The 10,864-nt window shown below is 43.3% G+C and overlaps 1 protein-coding gene across 1 annotated transcript; it reads left to right on the top strand.

Moving 5' to 3' along the window:
* The first annotated feature begins 1,312 nt into the window (after window positions 1–1,312).
* Window positions 1,313–6,608, top strand: LOC149288800 (protein CWC15 homolog). The gene is made up of 6 exons (XM_089491271.1): window positions 1,313–1,443; window positions 2,269–2,381; window positions 2,703–2,785; window positions 3,386–3,493; window positions 5,722–5,840; window positions 6,482–6,608. The coding sequence occupies exons 1-6, from the start codon at window positions 1,313–1,315 to the stop codon at window positions 6,606–6,608; spliced, it is 681 nt and encodes a 226-aa protein (XP_089347397.1).
* Window positions 6,609–10,864: the final 4,256 nt, after the last annotated feature.

Raw genomic sequence — 10,864 nt, 5'->3', positions numbered from 1 at the left:
GGCATCCGCAAAGCTTATGACGTAAAAACATAGCGACGTACGCTCATTACAACTCCGGCGCAGCTGTAGAGAGTTACCCGTTATGGTCTCACTCTCTGGAGCCATCTTGTTGGAGACAACTGAGTAAACACCAATTAGCTTTGGTCTTCGTAAAAATGGCCGACAGACGTAGAGCTCTGTAGCGAGCACACGGAGACGCCGTTTAGAGTCGCTCGGGTTTACGCTTTACGGGGAAACGTGTCGTGCCTGTGACGTCGCCTCATCGGGATACCCGTGTTGCGGGCGCTGTTCCGGGTCGGAGAAGCAAGGTTTTGTCGCGGGAGCGGAGGCCTCGGTGGTACGTGGGGCTCTAGGGTAATGGCGGGTTTCAGTGAGACACCAGGCCGCAGTGTGTTTTCTGTGTAAAGTAGTGTGTGTTGATATTGTATACCGTGTGTTACACGCTGCCATATACCATCGAGTCGCCTATAATGATATATAAATGATATCGAAAACATATACCACACCGTAGTCTAGTAATTCTATATACAATACACTTTACTATGCATGCTTTATAAACTGTATGGCGCGCAACATCACTGGGTTTCTGTATTGTATAGCTATACATATATAACATTGGGTTAGTGAGTATTGTATATAATCATATACGTTATTGTAATTATATATTATATTGTATTGAATATAAGAGTAGTGTAGCACACAAAAACAATAAATATATATATGTAACATAAAAGTACGAGCTACAAAAGCCTGTAGTGTACACAGCACTTTACAATGAAGTAACCCAGTATTGTTTTATGCACAGGGTATAACTGTATAATAATGTTATGTGTAGGGGGTATAACTGCAATAATGTTAAATGCACTTTATGCTACAGTAACCCAGTGTCCTGTATATAAGGATCCGATAGGCGAGTGATGTAATACTATGGTGCAATGTATCACAATATGATAAAACAATACCTACTGCGCGGCAGATGACAGTACTCTTATTATTATTTTACTGGCTTAATGTGTATTCCCAGACACTAACTATATATATATATATATATATATATATATATATATAATTTAGTGAAGGAACGACTTTCTTCTTTCCTCGCGTCCCTAAGCGGCAGCGTGTATGTTGCGTAATACATTCGGCCGGCGGGGAAGGTCGTGGTCTCGTGGATTAGATGGAGATGAGTGTTACTGAGAACTCACATTAACCCTTTTCATTTATCTCCCTGCGCTGAGTTTTTGTTCTCTGTCCTCCTCCTAACCAGACAACAAAACGCGGATTTCTTTTTGTTTTTCATTTAGTTGTTTGAAAGATGACGACCGCGGCTAGGCCAACGTTCGAGCCGGCTAGAGGCGGCAGAGGGAAAGGAGAAGGTGATCTAAGCCAGCTCTCCAAGCAGTATTCTAGCAGAGACCTTCCTTCTCACACCAAGATCAAATACAGGTAAACCTAACCCCCTCCTCATAGCTCACATCTCTCTACGTCTCGGCAGATCACAAACTGCATCATCGAAATGAAGTCACTTTTTTTGTGTGATGATTTTCCCAAGTCAGTGCCGTAATCTGGCCTGGGGTGGCAGATCCTTGAGGGGTGGAAGCCCCTCTGCCACATAATTGGGGAGCAGGTTGCCCTATTGTGCACTATGGGCCGGTTGGGGAGATCAGATCTATCTCTTTAATCCACGTTGCCCGTCATAGAGGACGCCTGCCGCAGAGGTGTTTGGCGGGGCGTCTGGGTCAGGCCTAGATTAGCACCCGGCCGCAATACGCCACTGGCTCTGGTTGCGTGTGAGCTCCTAAAATTAGAGTTTATTCTCACCAAGTGAAGTAGATGCCACTTTGGTGCATGTAGCATTAGACACTGTCATATTACATTTGTCACAATTACCGGACTATGTAAAAGCTTACAGCTTTAACGTTGTATATATTCTATGGAAATACATGGTCCCTGGCTCCTATTAGATAAATCTGCCATTGAATTTTGAAAAATCGGTGATCTCTATCCCCCTGCAGGCAGATACAGAGGGATGGTGTCTGCTTTAATGGATTGGAGTTGTACGTGTTCTCTGCGTTATCACGGTCTGTGTAATAGTTCCGCGTGTTGAAATATTAAGGTTTTAAGGACAATATTTGATGTTCAGTAGTCGTTGGGCACACTTTCTGTAAGCTAAAATGTTCAAACTTTCTAACAACGTATCTGACATTGTAAGAGCATGATGTTTATTTTAATTCTTTAAGAAAAGTAATTTATATTAACCACGCTTTATAGACAGACCACCCAGGATGCCCCTGAGGAGGTGAGAAGCCGTGACTTCAGAAGGGAGCTGGAGGAGAGGGAGCGCACGACTGTGAGAGACAAAAATAGAGACCGACCCACAAGAGGTACGACTCAAAAGCTTAAAGGGATCTATTCACTAAAGTGGGAGTTTGCGGGAGATCTGAACATTTCACGTCACTGGTACCAGTATGCGTTATAATCCTCTCCTACAAGACGTTAAACCGGGTCGGTGGATACTGATGTTAGCGAGTATGTAAAGCTGCACTGAATGAAATGGTATTTAATCCTAATTTAAGACTTTAGTCAAAAATGTGATTTAAGATGGTTTTAGGAAAATGGAAATCTCTTCTGTGGTGTGAAGTATAAAGTCGTGTCTTGTAACAGCAGCCTGTTTACTTTTAATGATAAGAATTATTTTTTTTTAGAGCACGCATCTTCCATATCTAAGAAACCTCGTCTGGATCAGATTCCAGCTGCAAACCTTGATGCGGACGATCCTCTCTCTGATGTACGTTTTCCTCTCCATTGTCGTCGTAATTTGCCTCCCAGTTTTTTGATGCATTAGTTATGGTTACACTCATTTGTGTCGCGCACACACTAGTGATGGCTGCATTCTTCTGAACCATATGCTATAAATAAGGCTTTTTCTTCTTCAGCCGGTAGTCTTTAGCGGCCATTAAGCCTCTATCAGCTTCTGTTTTTCTGTGTGGTTTTTTTCCAATGTCTGGACTGGCAGTGTAACCAGGCACTTGGTCAAATCCACCTCCGCTACCTAAAGTGTAGCCAGGGCTTCACTAGCGGGTGGACTGCTCATCTCTACCGATCGGTAAACTAATAAAGCATCTAAATCGACAAAATTCCTTGGGTGTGTTCATGATGAAGACACTACTGAGCTTCATCCTTAGGGTGCATTCATGCTAACGTTTTAAAACATTGAGGGGATTTGGTTTTATAGAGATACAAGCTTTAAATATCTATCCCCTAAGCTGTGAGTAAATTGTGATGTCAATTACACAAGGTATGGTAAAAGCTGTGACGCCCCCGTTCCCCTTTAGAAGCCCCCTTTCCCCTTTATCTGAGAATTAATAAGCATTACTCTGCTCCCCAGGAAGATGAAGACGATGATTCAGATGAAGACAGTGATGACGATTCTGCTGCTCTCCTAGCAGAGCTGGAGAAAATTAAGAAGGAACGAGCAGAAGAGCAAGCGCGGAAGGTAGGAACCTTTTAATGCTAACGTGGCTGAGACCACCCAAGTGCCTGTTCTGAGATAAGTATGGGTTGGAGAGTCTAGAAAGGGATGTTCCAGCCCTCGTGCGCTTTTAATGCATTTGATACATATGTCTTCCCCTTGCGAGTGCATGGAGGGATTTATCAAAAAGCATTTGCATTGTTTTGTGGAATGCATCTCCTGCTGACCGGTGCGCATGCATCATGTACTCGCTGCCGGCCTGCTCCAGCGCTGGCTTACGCAAGATTTCTAGAGGGTCATTGGGGGATCTGCAACGTCTCCTAAAGATACGTGGCATTTTATTATTTTTATTGATACATACTAGGCATTCAGTGGCGGGGCTGTATGGGACATAGGAGGGTCTCTTTAATGCTGCTACATATAACAGGTTATCTAATGTTAGAAACCTTGTTCTGTTATCTGGTACAATGTGGGCTCCTTTCTAGTAGGGACCTTATAATTTTCTCTGAGTATTTCTGTGTTCTCCTTTTGGATGTGGTTTCTTAATTTAGACTTTCTTTATCCACAGACCAAGGGGCTGCCGTTGTTATCAGTCTTGTGATCTTTTGAGTGGCTTTCTTTGCACGCTGAGCTGATTCTTTATCTATTGTTCCCCGCTCCTGAGCAATATGGTAACGCATCGGGGTGTAATAGATTGGGATAAGATAAAACTAGAACTGCCCAATATTAAAAATCTGTCCTTTGCTGCTTGGACATGTTTTGTGGGTCTTTCTCCACTAGGGGGAGATGTTGTTGCATCTGTGAAATGTACCATCTGAGAACGTTTTGATTGGTAACACATTGGTATTCCGGTTACATTTCTCTGATGCTTTTCTGCAACTAAAGTAACCCATCTGATCACAAGCAGTAATAAATTCATAGATTTCACTTTGTACATTGGCACGACAACTATTAAAGTAATTGTCGTTAATTCTATTAATATAGTTTCAGGCAGTTTCTTAATGTCGGTGGTTTCAGAATCTCAAACACCCGAGTTCCTGTGACTACAGCCATAGCAGATTACTGTGTTAGACAAGTATCTAAGCGTCGTCTATGCCAAATGTTAGCACCATTTTTGTTAACGTCGCATCTTTTGAGAACTGACACTATTCCGATAATACAGAATTTGTCTTTGGTGTTGTGAGTCCTTCTGACCGGTGTGGACTTCATTCTTTGTTGCTGCCAGGATGAGCTGCAGGATCTCCCTGCTTTGTGCACAAGCATCAGGGTTCAAGATTGAGCTCCTCCAGGCCCCCGTAAGCCTGTTAAACGGTCTAAAGGCCATCAAACTGCAGTGAGAGAGTCAAATAGAGACAACAAAATGTTACCATGTTAAAAAATGACCGGACTATTCCTTGCACGCCTTCTGCCCACTTCAGCAGATTACGGGAGGAAGGAATGAGGCAATGAAAATGCATTGGTGGAAATCAGAAACGTGCTGTTTGACGGCAGATAACCGTTCGGCCCGTCTCTTCTTCCTATTTTGTTCTTGCTGTGAAAACCTCAGACCCTATTTGGCCCTCGCTGGACTCCAGTAGGAGTTTTATTAGTACTCGTGGTTGGAGACTTCCTTGTATGAAGCCCACCACAGGTTCGGCATCCTGGGTGGGTACCCTAGAAGGTACTGCTAGTCTGTGGCATATGACTGTATGTGGGTCAGGGTGAATGGCGTGTTACTCGCTTTGAGATGTCTGTCGGATGTATCCGCCCGACGATGCTGCTTAATTATGTATTGTGCCTCTGTAAAGAGAATAGACGATCAAAGAGCGCGAGCGATCTCCCTCTGACAGCTCGGCATGCCGACCCGAAGTGCTGGCTGCCGGTTGGGCTGCTGGCAGGTAAAACACGTTTTATTCTCCGGCTGGGATGGATTCCGGTTGCTTTTGATTCATGTGTTTCTTTTCATTCAATGTAAAAGATAACACTCGGCAGCTTTGCTTCCCTCTTCAATATAAATCTGTTCCTTGCGAACAGGTTAACGGTATCGGCACGTAAAGTTCCAAAACCCTGTCATGTTGTGATCAAAAGACGCTTCTTGAGAACAATTGTTGATACGTGGTTTCTAAAGCTCTGGGCCATCACCTAACCCCCAGAACAGGCATGGATCTAATTATTAACTAATTGTAGGGATCTGAGAGCCCTGCTAGTATCCCGGCTCCCAAAGGCCTGGATGGGACAGCGCTCATTCACACGCGTATCATTTCTGTTAATAGGAGCTGGAGCAGAAGGCAGAAGAGGAACGGATCAGAATGGAGAACATTCTCAGCGGGAACCCTCTGTTGAACCTTGCAGGCCCTGTACAGGCTCAAGCGACTTTTAAAGTGAAGCGGAGGTAATTCATTCATTCATTCATTCATTCATATTTTACAGCAGTCCGTTATCGGTGTATCGGGCCATACGCAGCTGTAACGTCAGATCGGTCTCTTTCCTGGTCCCCCTGTGTAAAGGTGCTTGTGTATCACCAGCTGAGATTATTGGGAGCAGTCATCTTCTCTTACTATTCTTAGAATTCACAGCATTATTTCTCTCTGTTAAGGTACTTTTTATTTAAATGTTTAACTTTTGCAACTATGACAGAGCACCTCAGGCTGGTGAAATTAATTATGGGAGTTTTGGCTGCTTCGGGTTCCCCTGCTTTAAAACAAATGAAAGAAAGGATTAAACAAATAGTAATACAAATGAAAAATAATCGTGCAGAGCCGGGGATGTCACCGTAATCCGGGATACCCTATAGATAAGATTTTTGTGTTGGTAAAATAAACTTCGAAAAGGACAATCATGGGTGAGCAAACATGTGATAATTGGCAAAAGAGCTCTGGCCTTTAGGGTATGAAAAACATTTGGTCATGATGGAGTTAATCAGAATATCTACTAAACAATTACTTCTTGAATATGAAAGAGTGTAAAGCGGTCTCGGTATACGACGCGTGATGACGTTTGTTGGACGGCCTAACGCGAATCTTCTACCGGCAGGTGGGACGACGACGTTGTTTTTAAGAACTGCGCTAAGGGAGTCGATGACAAGAAGGACAAACGATTTATAAACGACACTTTACGCTCCGAGTTCCACAAGAAGTTTATGGAAAAGTATATCAAGTAGTGCAGTTTTATGTGCTTCGTCTGTAGGCTACTTTTAACTTTGTCGGGACCGTGGAAGGGGATCCAGGGACTCGCGTCGGTGTCGCCATCTATAAATCGATAATGTCAGACTTGAGTTTCATCATAGCATGTTTTCCAGGTCATATGTGAATAAACGATTTGTTTTTTCTATTTTGTGTTGAACAATTTTTTTTTTTTTTTCTTTTTCCCACATTTTCTTTTAATATTTTTGAAAAATACTCAGAAATGGTCAGTGTGTGAATATTATTATTAATGTACATTAAAGCAGTGTTCCCTGTTTATTGTATTTTTTTTCCCTCAATGACCAGCTTTTACAAGGCAGTCAAAACAGACCTTTATCTTTGAAATGCAAATTTTTTTTCTTTTCCTTTTCCCATGATGGCCTTAGTAGTTTTTTTTTTTTTTTTATTTGAAGCAAAAGAGCAGGAAAAAGATCAAAAAGTTTTGTACTTGTTTTCCCGTTGGGATTTACCTGCAGTAATTGATAACGGTTGTGTTGCCGTTCCTAGCTGGCTCGGAGTCCAGCAGAACCATCAGACCAGAAGCCATAACCCTGGCAGAAAAAAAGGCTTAATGCTACGTCAAAAGTGAATGAGACTCAAGACCGTGATGACGGTTCATCATAATTTAGCAGAAAAGCTGCTGATCACTGATGGGCATTCCTAATCTGCACGTAAATATTTTTCATGCGACGCGGGTTAATGAGTTGGAGATCAAATGTTTTGATGGGGGGGGGGTATTTATTCATTGGGAGTGGGTGGTCAATCAGTGGAACAGCAGAAGTATCAGAAGATAATATAATAAGAAATGATAAACATGGATGAGCTGGACTGCTGTGTGTCCGGTGCTGAGGAGATCCACAGAGACAATCGAAACGGTCTGGGTGGAATGCTCAGGATCATGCGTATTTAGCTCTGTTCTGAAAGGCTGTCTAAGACAGCAGACATATAAAAGCCTATGTGACCACGGCTAAGGAATCAAGATGTAACACGCCTTGTGTCTGTGTGTCCTGGGCATGTCCACGTTGTGATAATTGTGTTTTTTTTCTTCCCATGCGTGAGATAGAGGTAAGGCTATCCCGAGTATAGACGAGACCAAACATGTTTACAGGGTTTGCGACCGGTAGATGCGCTATATGACCAAAAGTATGTAGACGCCCCTCTGCATTGAGTTTGTTTCAGCCGCACCAGTGGCTAACAGCTGTATAAAGGGAGCACATAGGCAGCTGTCTCCATAGACTAATATTGGCTGTGGAATGGGTTGTATTTAAGTGCTCAGTGACTTAAAATGTGGTGCTGTCATAGGGTGCCGCCATTGCCATGAAATTTCTGCCCTGCTAGATCTGCCCCTGTCCGCTGTAACGGCCATTACTGGGAAGTGGAGGCGCCTAGGAGTAACAGCTCAGCCACAGAGCGGTAGAGCACTCACACTCACCGAGTGGGGCTGCTGAGTGCTGAAGAGCGTAAAGATCGCCTGTAGCGATCAATGAGTACACAGATCCAAACTGCCTCTGGAGGCAACATCAGGAACAAGCGCTGTGCATTGGGGGCTTCATGAAATAAGTTTCCATGGCTGAGTATCTGGAAGTCCGACGGAGTAATCTGGGTTTAGCGGATGCCAGGAAAACACTACATACCGTAATGAATGGTGTTTGGTGGAGGAGGGGATAATGGTCTGGGGCTGTTTCTGGGTTTGGGCCCCTTAGTTGCAGTATATAAAGTTGTTTTGTTCATGTTCCAGCCTGACTGTGCCCCAGCACACAAAGCAAGGGCCGTAAAGACATGGTTGGATGAGTTTGTTGTGGAAGAACTTGGCCGGCCGCACCGAGCCCGGACCTCAACCCCGATGTTCTCGTCCAACATCAGCTCCTGACCTCACAAACGCTCTACTGGACGAATGGGCAAAATTATTTTATAGCCACAAAGGAGAGGGGGCAATGCCTTATTACTGCCCTTGGTTTTGGAATGGGATGTCCATCAAGCTCACACAGGTGTGATGGTCCGGTGTCCTCATACTTTTGGTCAAAAAGTGGGCAGATTAGGCGCCTCAAACTATTTGATTCTTAATGTGAAATCTCACGTGCATTAGCAGCAGCAACATACGGTTGATATTTTTTTGACGTATGTAACTCGATAGCAGTATTTTTTTTCCTGGGCAGCTTAAATAATTCTGCTTATAAATAAAAGTAGAAAAAATACTTTTTAACAGTTGTCTAAAAACCATCCTGATCATCTTCAATTACTACTTAAAAATGTACGTATGATTTATATGTGAAGTGCTGCCTCAGGAGGTCCGAGATGGACTCAGAGCGATGCGGTCTGGCTGTTTTTGAAGATGGGATTCATGAGAATACACGCAGAGATATGTAAACCCTTTGAGCCGGTCGCTGCGTGAACCCATCATCAAAAAAATGTCTCTGCCAAGAACTCTCGGGGTAATCTTTCCATCTGGTGCGGCAGAAACCCGGCATCTCGACAATGTCACACAAAGCCAGCCCTTCACATACGCCGTCTACTCCTGTATCAAGCAGGAGCGGGGAGACATTAAAAGCCTATGTAATACGCGTATATATCGTACAGAGGATCTCGTAAAGCATTTCAATGCAGATGTTAAAAAGTTAACTTGACCATAACAAAAAAAAATGGGCTTCATATATTATTTATTAATTATATTCGCCATTTTCTTACCTTTCTTCTAGCAATTAAATAATACAATTACCAATTAAAATTGTTTTAAAAATATAATGCACCAGTGCAACATATATAGCATGATCAAAGCGTGTAATACGCATGCAGTATCTGCTTCCTTTTTCTCTAAAGGCTCAATTGAAAGGTGTTAAGTTGCGGGTCTATTAAGGTATTTCAATTGATACGCCAGCAGGCAGGCTAAAATGATTCTACCGAGCAACCGTCTGGGGAATTCCGTACTGACATTTCGCTCTCTCCTTCACATTCTAAATAAAGAACTTTTCCGCTGTTGGCCGCGTCGCGCATGGAGCTGCATGCCTTCGACATCCATGTAACGACGCACCGCGTATGCGGATTACGATGTCGTCGCATGGGGACAGGTGCTGTGTGCCGGCCTCATTGTGTTTTATGTGTCAGTGCCAACCCCGGAATCTTCGCTGTATTCACAATTGAACAATCTATGCAAGGTGCGAAACTCCACATTCACTTAGAAATAGCGACAATCGAGACAAAACAGCTGCTTTAACCCTTTACATGGGGCTTAAATGTTTTGGGTCAACATCCTCCTTTTCATACTTTACTACTTTTTAATATTTCAAACATTTTATTTGAGGATATTATTTTTATATTGCTTTGGAGTCTTAGAACCCCCAGAGTCCTCTCTTATAAGCAGACAGTACACCTTATGATGTCATAGTGACCTCACAGAGGGCTGTATATTTATTTGTAATTTTGTTATTACGCAGCATGATCTCCTGTGTACCGACCGGTAGAAAAAAAAAAAACCAGTGTACAGAAACTGCAAAAAATATCTTACGTTCTAAAAAAGAAAAGGAGAACATGTACCAATTTACAAGGGTGGGTGTGGGTCAAGGAGAAATCTTTTATTAAATGAAAGGCATCATATAGCAGCATTACTTTTAGTGGTCAAACCCATAATATTGAGAAGGCGGCTACACGATGTAAGTCTGAGTCTGCCTTGATGTAACTTGAAACCAAAATGGAGGGATAATGTAAGCGTGAATCGCTGAAAGGTAAATCAATGCAAAGCGAGGATTGGTTTTATAGGAAGATCCATGCAGATAGTCCTTTCGTCAGTTCGTACACGCTCACTTAACATTTGTAGAGGCTAAGATGAGCCGAATTGCCGTTTCCCGGGTAGCTTGGTGCCAGCTGGCCCGGTGAACGTATCCCTCTCCTGTGTGCACTTCCTCGGTGTCGCTGACAGGCGCTTTAATCCTCCCGTCTTATCTGACACCGAAGGTATGCATGCCTGCCAGGCCTCATTCCAAATAAATCCCTCTCATCCACTCAACAATCTGCCCATTCTAAATCAGTATTTGCTGGGAGCTCCTACCTTTCATATAAAGCACAGAGATTGTCGTGTTATGATGTCATAACTGCCTAACACGGAGAGCAGGAGAAGGGATATCCGGCCCCTGAAATATTTGCAGTCCATGGCCAGAAAAGGTATAATAATGCATGTTGCCGTTAATGGGGCAGTTTTGGGTAGCTGCCCTACTGTCATGCCTACGCAGGCCGGGGGGAG

The sequence above is a fragment of the Sceloporus occidentalis genome, unplaced genomic scaffold (assembly GCF_023333645.1).
Source record: "Sceloporus occidentalis isolate IW3139 unplaced genomic scaffold, rSceOcc1.0.p SCAF_49, whole genome shotgun sequence".
Classification (NCBI taxonomy): domain Eukaryota; kingdom Metazoa; phylum Chordata; class Lepidosauria; order Squamata; family Phrynosomatidae; genus Sceloporus; species Sceloporus occidentalis.
This window is presented reverse-complemented; position numbering and strand designations above follow the sequence as displayed.